Here is a 13,808-nt window from a genome sequence, read left to right on the forward strand (position 1 = left end):
CTAGAGAATTTAAAAGCCTTTCAGATGAGCTATCACACCACCCCTATTCTAATTAAAAAAAAATCATTGACAACGTCATCACGCTCAGATAGATGACGTCACTCATATGGTATATATGTCAAAATATCGTAATTTAAAAGTAAAAATCGACCTGTTTCGGGATTTTTCCTTAACATCGCCGGTTTACGGAATAACGAATTTATTCCTTTCATTTGCACCATACTCATAATCTCCTTTCTAGTTGAAAACAACATTTTATCACAAAATCAGTTCGGCTTTTTAAATAATAAATGCACCACCGATGCCTTGTTTTCTGTACTACATGAGGTTTATTAAGCACTGAACAATAATCTTCACACTGCAACCGTTTTTTGTGACTACGCCAAAGCTTTTGATTGTGTAAATAACAACATTTTGATAAAAAAACTAAATTTATACGGAATTCGAGGTATTTCTTTAGATTGGTTCCAATCTTACTTGGATGATAGGAAACAACTTGTTAGAGCAAATGATACAGACTCTAGTCTCAAAAACATTGTATGTGGGGTACCTTAAGGTTCAGTATTGGGTCCTCTACTTTTCCTTATCTTTATTAATGACACCACTGGTTTAAAAATCGATGGAAAAATCTTTCTTTTTGCTGATGATACCAGTATCACTTGGAGCAACTCAAATATTGCAACTTTTCATGCTACTATAACTTCTGATCTACTTACAATAAAAACCTGGTCTGACTCTAATTTACTCTCGTTTAACGTAGATAAAACAGTAGCATTTTCTTATAAAGGAGCTCTTCAACCCTTACCTCTTAATAACAGCCAGATCAGTACCGTTGATTCTGTAAAATTTCTCGGTATTTTGTTAGATAGCAACCTTAAATAGTCCCACTATATCGATTTGTTAAGGAAGAAACTATCCTCAGCTTGCTATGCTATAAGATCTGTTTCGAATGGACTCAATTTAGCATCTTCCAAAATAACATATTTTTCTTTGTTCGAGTCACATCTTCGTTATGGTCTTCCTTTTTTGAGTTCTGGTACAGCTGCCCAATTCGATGTTATTTTCAAATTACAAAAAAGAGCAATAAGATATCTGTTTGGCCTCAGAAGAACAACACATTGGAGAAGTTACTTCAAAGATCACGGAATTTTAACCCTTCCATCTTTGTATATTTTAGAAACTGTTTGCTTAATTCCTAAACATCTACATGTCTTTCCATAAATACCTAATCATGACTACTTCACGAGAAATTCTACGTTTGACGTCTATTTACCGATCCAGTCCTCTGAGTTAGTAAAGAAATCTATATTATATTCCGCAAAAAAACTTTACAGCCATCTCCCTCTACAACTTAAATCTGCAGCATCTTTTCCCAAATTCCGTAAACTGACAAAAGCCTACCTATCTGAAAGACCATATTATTCAGTAGAAGATTTAACTAAGAAATTACAGTACCCTTTGCACAAGTAGTATTTTTATTATTATTTTTTGTCTATATTTGGGTGTCATATGCAGCAGCTTCACTTTTAAACTTATTAATTACTAGGTAGACTATGCATTTGCAATTTGTTTAAATTTTGCAATTGATTATTTCTGTTTAACTTCATTATTATTATTATTATGGTAAATATATTGACGATTTATGTAATTTTAGTAAATTGGATTTTTATTCGATAAAATTGTATAATTTTTCATGACAATAAAGCATATTTCTATTCTATTCTATTCTATTCTATACTGTAGGTATATAAAAAAATGCACGTTAACTACATGTTAGAAGCCAGCAAATTTCATGTGCATACCTCAACCGGTTTAGAACGATAAATAAATCGTTATGTGTGTAAGAAAAAATTTAAAACCCCGTATCTCCGAAACGAAGCAGTTGTGGACAGATGTTTATAGATCAAACTGGCATTATTTTTTCATGTAGAATTACCCTTTAAAGTTTGTCATGCTTATTCACTAACACCCTGTATATTAATATAAAAATTTCCATTATAAATTATTTTAATAAAATTTGGCATACAGGCAGAGAACAACGACCACAGGTCGTTGTTCTCTGATACAGACTTATCTTAGCAAAAATAAAAAATGATTAGAATTTCAATCATATCAGTTCAGGTTTCCGTTTTTTATAAATTTTTTAAATTTTATAACTAGCAAAAATTTTAATCGCCGTTTTTTGTCGAACAACACGTGCATCCCATTATTAAGGTCACCTCTAATTTTCGACTGATGGACCATGACAGCTAAGCAGTACGCAAAAGAAATAATTATTGTGGAACCTCATTTCATACCATACCTACCTTCAGACGCTTTATCATTCAATTTTTTAGCAAGATAACACAATACCATATTAGTATGTATTGCGAGAGACACCATCAACATCTTTGAATAGGCTGAATGTTTTGCCCTGGTTCCCGAGATTCCAGATTTATCTCCAATAGGGATGTTCACTAATTTTTAAATATAGTTAAATTCAATAGATTACAAGGTATATAAAAACGTAACAATCATAAAACTGTTTAAAAATGTATATTTTTTAAGATAAATGAGTTCATAATGTTGATTTTCTTGGAGGCTAGAAAAACGGTACCCTGCAGCGAGGCTACGGTCTGTGACGTCAGCAGTCGTAACGTCTTTGATCGACGACTAGTTTTGTATACTTATTTACTCAGTGTATTTGAATGTGCGCAGTTTTTTACGTATTTAATTATTAAAAATAAAGCCAAGTAAGTGGTGTTTTGTTCCTGGGTGTGTAAATACATCAAAAAACAGTTCTGACAAGATTTTTATTACCGTTCCAGCCAATTTAAAACAGAAAGAGAAATGGTTTGTTGCAGCTAGAACTTAAAATAACTAACTTAAAGAACTAACTTAATAAAATAAACATTACAGAAGTTTTCCAGAGACTTTCGGCCCTTGGTAATAATGTAATAGTTCTTTCTGCATTTACATTTTTCAAAAATACTTATTAGTTTTCTCAGGATTCGAAAAAAAATGAATGAATTTAAATAGCATTGAACCAATATTTTGCACCTACCCCCTTAAAATTCTAGTAACCCATACAGTAAAAGTAAACCTTGAAATAACTACATGTGGATGTAGTTATGACTTTATATTATATTAAAATCATTAATAATTTAGTGAAAAGATTGGTTGAAATGAAAATGTATAATACCCAAGTTTAAAAATATTTTTTACCTTGGAACAGTTGTCAACTCGAAATACGAAACAACCGAAATAAGATCTAGAGTTGAAAAGGACATAGCAACATTTAACAACATGCATGAGAAATATTTTCACCCATTGCGACATAATATCTCTCCCACTAAAATGCGGCTGCTAAAATGTTATTATTTCCGGTCTTGCTATATGGCGCAGAGGCCTGGACAATAATGGAAACATTAATGAAAAAGCTAGAGGCATTCGAGATGTGGGTGTACCCACGTATCCTCAAAATATCCTGGGCGACCCACACCAACGCACAGGTATTGCGTCGAATGGGAAAACAAAAAGAAATCTCTTTTACAATTAAGAAACGAAATCTTAAATATTTCGGTCATATCATGAGGCATGATAAATATCGTATACTCCAACTGATAACGCAAGGTAAAATAGAGAGCAAACGCGGACCCGGAAGAAAAGACACTCATGACTTAAAAAATTTACGCTAATGATTTGGACAAAAATCGATCGAGTTATTCAGAAACGCCTCAAATGAAATTAAAATTGCCATGATGATAGCCAACGTCCACAACGGACAAGGCACATGAAGAAGAATAAAAATAATTTTAATACGCCTAACCAAGGTAAAGTAATAACCAGCCAATGTATGTATACAATATGCATGCGTACAATGCATGCATACAACTTTCTCTATTTTTTTTTTGTGGAGTATTAAGCATTTATTTTTTTAGCTTAAAGAAGACATGAAAAATTGTATGGAATATACACTCAGTAAAGCTGTGGTAGATTTATTTTTTTACAAGATGCCAATAAATCATACACCATTGTTACATCTACACTACAGTCGGTAGTTTATACGAATCGGCTTTCTGAAAACCTTCTTCCATTTTATTTGTTTATTTTTGTAAAACCCAAAATATGTCCTTACAAACAGTCTATCTATCCACTTTAAACTAAACAAATTCACTATAAAACTCCACTTTAACCCTGATAAAACAAGAAGAGAACAAAATAAAATGACCTGAAACGTCAAACAGGTAAACAGTAACACTATGAGAATGGCGCGCGCTTGGGGTATGCAACTAGTGACGTCAGGCCAATAGAGAAGCGTTCTTGAAATTTAAAATAATGCTAGATTTCTAATAAAGATTTTTTATAGAAAGGCTTTTTCAATTTTGTTGAAATTTTGGACAATTATTCCTAGGGTGTTTCTTAATCGTTTTACATGTTTGAAATGACTTTTTAATTTTTTGTGAACATCCCTATTAAACACGAGTGGGACATGATCGATTGGATACTTCTTAATTTAGAGCTTGCTTCTAAAACTTCAGGAACACTTCGGGGGCAGTTAATTAGCGAACAGAACGAAATGCTTCTTAATTTATTTATATACGACCCCCTCACCCAACCCCTGGGGGTGAGGATGAGGGCAACTTTAAAATCTTAAATAAGAACCACAATTTCTTATGGCAGATTTGCATTTCTTTGAAACTGTGAGTAACTTTTATTCGTAATAATTTTTCGACACAGTGATAGTAGCACCCTAGGAAAGTTATAGAAACGGACTAATGTCTCGAAAAATACACTACAAAATGAAAAATCAAAAAACACATGTTGAATATTTTTCAAAAATATATCGAATGATACCAAACACGACCCTATACCCCACCCCGAAGGGGCGGGGTGCAACTTTTAAAATGATAGGTAATTTACTGTTTTCTTTGAGAAATAAAGCCACAATTTTAGTTTGAAATGAATTTATTATATAAAATTAAATTATATAATACTACATATAATAATATTTAAAATTTCAAAGATGTCCCCAGCCCCATCCCCTGGGTAGAATATTTTTTGGCACATTCTTAAAATGATAATCTTTTGAAAGCGATTTCCGGAGTGGAAATCTAAACGTCAAGTATTATAAAATATAATTTTTATTATAATCCATTGTGCCTTAACCCCACGTATAATAATACAGTGCTCTTCAGATAAAACTATCCACCTTAAATAACTTTTGAACCACTGATTTTTAGAAAAAACGCAGACACATCAAATAATAATTGAAGGGGGAGACATTATGCCATATTTAAGCTTACCTGGAAAGGCACGCTCTCACCCCCATATCATCCCTAATTTTTTTTAATTACTACCCCCTTTTTTTACATATGTATTCTCCTCTCTGTACTGATTTCAAAAATGTAAAACACTTGATGCTGAAAGTGATTAATTTATTAGTCCAAGTAATGAAGCTTAAAATAGGAGAAAACCTCGCAATTTTTACAGAATGGATCGATTTGCTTGAAAATTTGAGAATAAGTTGTGGATTGTCGAAGGATCAAAATCTATATGATGCCAAAAGGCGCTTTTACCATGGGGGTGGTTGCCACCCCATGTCGGGGGGAAAATTTTTAATATATTTTGACCGCAAAAGTTGGTAAAAACATTCATTCTAAGCAAAAAATGTTCTATACAGGTTTTTGATAAAATTAATAGTTTTCTATTTATTCGCTATCGAAAATGTTAGTTTTATATTAAAAAAATTAATGTTTTTAATCAGTTTTCTGCAACTTACTTAAAAAGTTTTTGTTTTATCAAAACAACTTTGCTTAACAAAAATGTACCTTTTAAAAAAATCTACAAAACCGTTTTTTTTTTAATTTTCTTTAAGACCAATATTAATCGAGCTATACTTTATTATATGTTAGGTCCTCTTCGGAAAATGCTAAATATTGTAGTTTCAAAGTCAAAAGACGGGAAAACTATGCATTTTTCGAGGATAACTTGTTTAAACTTATTTGAAGTATTTAAAAATATCTATCTTCAGAAATAAAAAAAAGTCTTTAGCTCAAAATTTAGGTGGCTTATAATGAAAAGGGTGTCAGACCCTATATTTTTCAGCGAAAAAGTGATCGAAAGCAAACCCCTAATCACCACCCTGATTAAAATTAGTTATTGACCTTATTTCGTCTTCTTTACTTATGTATTATTAATAGGTTCTAGAAGTGTTTAACTGGTTTAGAATGATTAGTTTTTAAAAAAATGGAGTCAAAAGCAAATATAGAATTTTTGAAGTTTGGTAAAAAATTCCTTTTTCTTCAGAATAGAAAGATTATCATCAGAGATACAAAAAAATATTTAAATATAAAATTGTAGCGTATTTAATTCCCAAGAACATAGTTTGCAAAAAATTTCTCTACGGTAAAAATTGACTGAGCTATTGACAATTAAAACTTGTAATAAGATGCAAAAATCACCTTTACCAACCCATTCAAAGTCACCACTTTTTGCCACTGAGGATTTTAAAAGGATTTGGTATTAATAGTCTTATAGATCTTGTAAAAACCTACAAAATTATTTTTTAACAAACTTTCTAAGATAAAAATTAAAAGGTTACGGTAAAAAATCAATATATTTTTTTCAAAAAAAAAAGAAATCCAATTGGAAGCATAATAATGTAAGTGAGCTTTGCTTTTAGTCATTGGCCTTATTAATTCTTCTTTATTTATCTATTATTAATAGCTTTTAAAAGATTGACTGGCTTAGAATGATTAGTTTTTAAAAAACTAGAGTTAAAAGCGAATAAAGACTTTTTGCAGTTTGGTAAAAAATGCCATTTTCTTCAAAATAGAAAGATTAGCATCAGATATACCAAAAAATGCTTTAATATGAAATTGTAGGTTACTTAATTCCCAAGAACTTGGTTTGAAAAAAATTTTTCTACGGCAAAAATTGAGTGAATGGTAAATGAGTATATATGTTAAGTAAAGGTATGAAAAGTATTAATTTTATCAAAAAAATGTATAGAACGTTTTTTGCTTAGAATGAATGTTTTTATCAACTTTTGCAGTCAAAATATAATAAAAAATTTCCACCCCTAAGATGGGGTGGCAACCGACCCCATGGTAAAAGCGCCTTTCGGCATCATATAGATTTTGATCCTTAAATTATCCACTACTTATTCTCAAATTTTCAAGCAAATCGATCCATTCTGTAAAAATTGCGAGGTGAAATGCTTCGGTTCCTGGACTATATCTGGATTTTTAAACATTTAACTGGATTAAAAAAAAATATTTTTTTAACAATTTTATTACATACAAACATTTAAAATGAACATTTCACTACCAAAAATTTTAACAATAATTATACAGAATGACTTTTGAAAGCTTGAATAATAATTATTGTTAAAATTTTTGGTAGTGAAATGTTCACTCTTCACTCTAAATGATATAAAATTGTTATAAAAGGTACCAAGGGTATTATAAGGATAATAACTCTTGAGGTCAATGGTGTATATACCGAGGGCCTAATGGCCCGAGGGATATACGTTGACCGAAAGCGTTATTATCTATAATACCCGTGGTGCCTTCAACGTTTAACGTCCGACTAAATAATTATTCTTTATATGCAAAATTTTGAATGCATTTTGAATTAATTAGTTTTCAAATAAGTACATTTACCAGCAATAATCGTAACGTAATTGTGGTAACCATAATTTTACTTAGGTTGTTATTTGTCAACAGTATTTAACTAGTTATTTAAATTTAATACCCTAGGCCCTAGGGCGTTATTTGTCAAAATAACGCCCTAGAACGCCCTAGGGCATTATATCATACTTAACTGACTTCGAAATCATGTCATTATTTTTGTCAAATAATATACCAGTCGGACATTATATTTATTAAGGTACCAAGGGTATTATAAGGATAATAACGCTTGAGGTCAATGGTGTATATACCAAGGGCCTTTGGCCCGAGGGATATACGTTGACCGAAAGCGTTATTATCTGTAATACCCGTTGTGCCTTCAACGTTTAATGTCCGACTAAATTATTCTTTATATGCAAAAAAATTTGAATGAATTTTGAATTAATTAATTTTCAAATAAGTACATTTAGGAGCAATAATCGTAACGTAATTGTGGTAACCATAGTTTTACTTAGGTCGGTATTTGTCAACTTGACAATATTAAACTAGTTATTTAAATTTAATACCCTAGTGCGTTATTTGTCAAAATAACGCCCTAGGGCATTATATCATACTTAACTGCCTTCGAAATCATGTCATTACTTGTCAAATAATATACCAGTCGGAAATTATAGTTATTAAGGTACCAAGGTTATTATCTATAATACCGGTGGTCCTTCAACATTTAATGTCCGATGAAAATAATTCTTTATATACAAAAAATTTGAATGAATTTTGAATTAATTAGTTTTTAAATAAGTACATTTACCAGCAATAGTCGTAACGTAATTGTGATAACCATAGTTTTGCTTAGGTTGTTATTTGTCAACTTCACAGTATTTAACTAGTTATTTAAATTTAATGCCATAGGGAGTTATTTTTCAAAATAACGCACTAGGGAATTATATCATACTAAACTGACTTCGAAATCATGTCATTATTTGTAATTTTTATTCAATCCAGTTTTCTTGCTTTTGTATTTATTTTTCTCATAGACTAATTACTTTAAATATCAAGTGTTATACATTTTTGAAATCAGTACATACAAAGAGTAGAATCGAAATATGAAATAAAAAGGGGGGTAGTAATTAAAAAAAATTAAGGGATGATACGGAGGATGAAAGGGTGCCTTTCCCGGCAAGCTTAAATATGGCGTAAGGTCTCCCCTTCAAGTATTATTTGACGCGTTTTTGCGTTTTTTTCTAAAAATCAGTGGTTCAAAAGTTATTTAAGGTGGATAGTATTATCTGAAAATCACTGTATTCATATTTTATTAGTGTCCAAAGCTATACCTTTTTTTCATTCAGTATATCAATTTCACATACAATACATAGTAGTACCTATTGTATTGTTGTACCACCTTTAATATAAGAATACTTACAAAATCATTTACATTTGTCACGTAGCTACGTTATATAAAGTGTACTAGGTCGTTACTTAATATTGGTACAACCTATTGTATAATTATCTGCTCATCCCACGAGGAAACAAAAGTAAAGGTTAATAGAAGAAACAATTTAATTCCGATGGCGTTTACAGATGTTACTTTCAATTAGTCCTTCCTTATTTGTTTACAAAATATCACGTTTTACGAGAAAGTCTTTGATCAAACCGGTCTCAAAACATTACTTGCTGGTAACGATTTTTATCGTTTCCAACTATCTATCTTTAGGGAGCCTTTAGACGCCGCGATAAATGCGAACAATTTATCGTAACGATCGAGTTGTTTCAATGTATCGTCGTGTATCGTAGCAATTTATCGTGACAATAAATTGCTCACATTAAACGCGGCGTCTAAACGCCACTTTATTATATTATATTATTTATATTATATTATATTAAAACCAATTATATTAAATTTGAAAAAGAATAGCAGTTTTGTAAGCTTCAGATAATATTTATAACCGACCCTAGCGATTTAAATTAAGGTCAAATCGGTTAATTGGAATCTAAAGGTAACTGGGCCCTATACTTATAATTTCATAATCCGACATTTTACAGTTCCCGCGCTATATAACATGGTAGCCGCCATCCCAAAATTTACGTTGCATCTAGTTCTTTAATGAGTACCGTTAAAAGCTCTTGCATGAGTACCGTTAAAAAAATTTTTATGTAGAAATATTTTTTTTTGTAGAAGTTGATTTTTTTGTTGGGCACTGATAGTAAAACAATCATTGGATCAAGTAGGTAAGTATAATAACACATATTTGAAGATGGAAATCTGGCTGGTACAAGAAGAAGCATTTATAGTGTAACATTTTGAGGTTATATAAACAAAAAAAGTTTGAATGGGCAGATTCCAAGTACGTTCGTTCTGAGGATCATCAGGGACATTTCGTCAAAAAAGGGGGAAGATATCACAAACTGGCGTAGATATTTAATTAAAATTAAAACAAAAGCACACAATGGACAAATGGACAAAGGACATACACATTAAAATATTTTAAAAGCAAAAGTACTTGGACAAGATTGGAACTAAATGGAAGCATTTGAGATGTGGACGTATCGAAGAATGCTGAGAATCTCCTGGACAGACAGAATAACCAATGAGGAAGTACTAAGGAGAATACAGAACAGCAGAGAGATACTGGATTCCATAAAAAGAAGAAAACTTCAATACTTGGGTCATATAACACGTGGTGACAGATATGAACTCCTAAAATTAATTATGATGGAAAAGATTCAAGGAAGGCGCAGCATAGGTAGGAGAAAAATTTCCTGGCTGAGAAATCTCAGAGAATGGTTTGGATGCAGCTCAACTAAACTCTTTCAGGCTGTAGTGTCAAAAGTGAGAGTAGCAATGATGATTGCCAACCTTCGTCGCGGAGATGGCACGTAAAGAAGAAGTGCTCGATATTTACCTTTTATTTCTAAAAAATTCATATATTTGAGCATTCAACTATCGTCATCATCATCATTAACCCGTACGCGTCCACTGCTGGACATTGGTCTCCCTCAGCTCTTTCCATCTATCTCTGTTTTGTACGGCTTGCATCCAGTTACCGATAACATGCTTCAGATCGTCGGTCCATCTTGTTGGTGGGCGTCCTCTGCTCCGTAGTAATTCTTCTCGTGGCCTTCACTCGACAATACATTTTGTCCATCGGTTGTCTGACAATCTGGCGATATGTCCTGCCCAATTCCACTTTATCCACGCAATTTTTCCGATGGTGGTAGCTGGTGGTAGCGGGTAGATACTTCTCTGCGATTTCGGCAAGGGATAGATCTACTTCAGGAATAGCACACCTGCCTACGGGAGCTCATGAATTTCCCCAGCATCCTTTCACTAGGAAAACCATGTCCAAACCCAAAGCATTCCCCTCTCCACCATTTCTTTCCTCCACATCCAAACCAACTCGCCAACACGCACTAGCCAAGCGTGGCGTTTTAATGGCTAAAACCCCAAACCTTATTTTAATATGTTAACGTTTATTTTTGGTGTTCTCTTACTACAGATGATACTCATACCTACACTTAAGAGCATGAAAATGACAAGGGATAAAAATGCATATGACAAAGACGCAACTCAAAAATAAAAATTCATAAAACTTAGTTTATACATTTTCTTAAGAAAGAATTTTTAAAAATAAATAGAACAATATAAATCGATTTTAAGCAACAGGTGTCTATAATAATTTAGAAACAGGTAAACCAGATCGAATAAAAGTGATCAAAGTATATATTCACACCAAGATCTTGTATAATATAACAATCATATCAGATGAGAAAAAAACGAGGTGGTCATTAAACTACAGAGCAAGACAGTAATAAAAAGAAGGAAATGGGACAATTCATTAAAACGAAAGATTTTCTGAGTATAGAACAGCACACAAATACAGTGGAAACAGCAGGCCGCATTGAGATAGTGCCTAAAGATAAATAGCTGCAGAATTCAATCACGTTTTATTGGTAAGGAGTAAACCTGGACCTTCAAACACTCACAGCAATATTTGTCTAAACCGATTTAAGATTCTGGTGATTGTCTAACTAAAAAATAAGGAAAAAAACCCAAAAGCTCAAATAAAGTATTTTTTATCTATCTGGAACCGTTTTTATTCTATTTACGACTTACGACTACATCTTTCGTTTCCCATTTCATTTTAAGATAATTTAATAAAATAATACAGTATTACTGTGGCTAGAGAACAGTGTAGTGTCTGAGTCTGGAGCCTCAGGAGACTGACACGCCGGGAGCCGTGAAGATGACGTCTGAGGGGACGTCGAAAGCTCGGCCCAGTGAATATCGACGCATTAAAAAACGCAAATATAAACGTACATCTCTTAACAAACCCGCTTAGTTGTAATGAAATACTTGGTAGTTTTATTGTATCAGTTAAATCTTAAGAATTAAAAAACTTACCACGACTCTGGTAGCAGAAATCTGCTTATTGGTGTAAAACGAACATCTTGGTGGAAAATTTAGACACCATTTGTAGTTTCTCAGAATTACATTTTTCAAATAAGTCTCTGTTACATTAGCTAAATACCTACAAGGTAAAATTACTAAATTATAAAAAATGGCAAATTACTAAATTATTTAATAAATTAATTTAGATAATTTAATATAACCTAAACAAATAAATCATTAATTATTACAGAATCCTAATAAAAGCCCTCTTTTCAAGAGATGGTATGTCTCTTTACTCATATTGTAATTTTTTGTAATTATCTGTTATTACCACTGTGTGTACACAATATTTACACATACATATAATATACATATAATAATATGTAACACTTTGTGTACACTTGCATACATAACTAGACAAAGGTAAAGTTGTAATGATTGAGAGGTCTACCTTTATGTCTTAAAGTTTGTCCACGGCTTACGACTAGGTATATTAAAAGATCTAATATGGTGAAACAGTGCTGTAGTGTTTCCAGTATTTCTTTTAAACATAAAGGACATATGAATCATGCTTTTCAAACATCACAATTAACTAAACTTGCAAACGATAACTGAAAAAATAACACTAGAAAATATCGGAAAATCTCTGTAGGACGGTCTAGAAAAGGGGGAAAAGATGCAGTCAGAGTAGTGTACATATTTTTTAAGGTAATAACTAATAACTTTGGTGTAATCATACTTACAGCTTTTCTGTTAGGCATATATGATCTCCTGTTAACTTCCCATAGGCATTAAAGATGTTTATTAGCAATAAAATTGACAAGGCGTGCTGTAATCCCATCTAGAAAGGAAAAAGGTATGTCTTTAGTACGTTTAATGTTTTACAAATACTGGAAATCTATTAAATAGTGAAAAGCATTTCAATCTCGAGGTTTTTTATAATAAATGTTTGTTAACGCACCTAAGATAGATAAAAATAGTTCAAATACAGAACATACATACATACATACATACATGTCTTCACATAATATAGGTACATACATATACAGTATGATGCAAATAAATGGAATAAATTCAATATTTCAGAAACAGACGACTTAAAAAAAATTAAAAACTGTTAAAAAAGTCAATTTTAATTTTTTATTCGGCATCAGTTACTATAATATTATGTGTTGGACATTACGTCATCAGTGTTGCGTAAAGACCTAATCGACGATTTTTTGTAATATAAATCGAGCTCACGGGACATACCACTCCAAAGGTATCCTAATCGCTTTTGCAAGGATGTATCTCTTGAATATTTATTTCTACAGAGTTAACCAAATTATGTAAGTACTTTGTTAAGTAAAATAGAATTACAACATTCCTTCTGTGAACTAAAATACACTAAGGACTGCCACATTTTTGTTTTCACCCAATTTTGAAAAAATGTGAAATCTTTGAATTATCCACGTCCGTCCGTCTGTCCGTCTGTCTGTCTGTCTGTGACCACAACTCCTCCGTCATTATACTAGGTAGAATGACAAATTAGGTGTCAAATGAAAGCTTATAATCCAAGGATGGTACTAAAGGTGAGAAAGACTTAGGCTGTCTGTCCGTCCCACCGCGAATATAACTCCTCCGTCATTATACCAGATAGAATGACAAATGAGGTGTCAAATGAAAGCTTATAATCCAAGGATGGTACTAAAGGTGAGAAATTTGACTTAAGCTGTCTGTTCGTCGGTCCGTCCGACCACGAATATAACTCCTCCGTCATTATACCAGGTAGAATGACAAAAGAGGTGTCAAATGAAAGCTTATAATTC

General features: G+C 32.1%; 1 protein-coding gene across 2 annotated transcripts in view; it reads right to left on the minus strand.

The window, feature by feature from the left end:
- The window catches only part of LOC114330465 (hepatitis A virus cellular receptor 1), a 77,252-nt gene that overhangs the window by 41,361 nt on the left and 22,083 nt on the right, over positions 1-13,808 (minus strand). For both annotated transcript variants that reach the window (XM_050651265.1, XM_050651266.1), the window contains exons 2-3: positions 12,744-12,841; positions 12,013-12,139 (exon numbers count right to left, since the gene is read on the minus strand). In XM_050651265.1, the coding sequence (XP_050507222.1) occupies positions 12,013-12,139; positions 12,744-12,841 (225 nt within the window). The remainder of the gene's footprint in view (positions 1-12,012; positions 12,140-12,743; positions 12,842-13,808) is intronic.

The sequence above is a fragment of the Diabrotica virgifera genome, chromosome 1, assembly GCF_917563875.1.
Source record: "Diabrotica virgifera virgifera chromosome 1, PGI_DIABVI_V3a".
NCBI lineage: Eukaryota > Metazoa > Arthropoda > Insecta > Coleoptera > Chrysomelidae > Diabrotica > Diabrotica virgifera.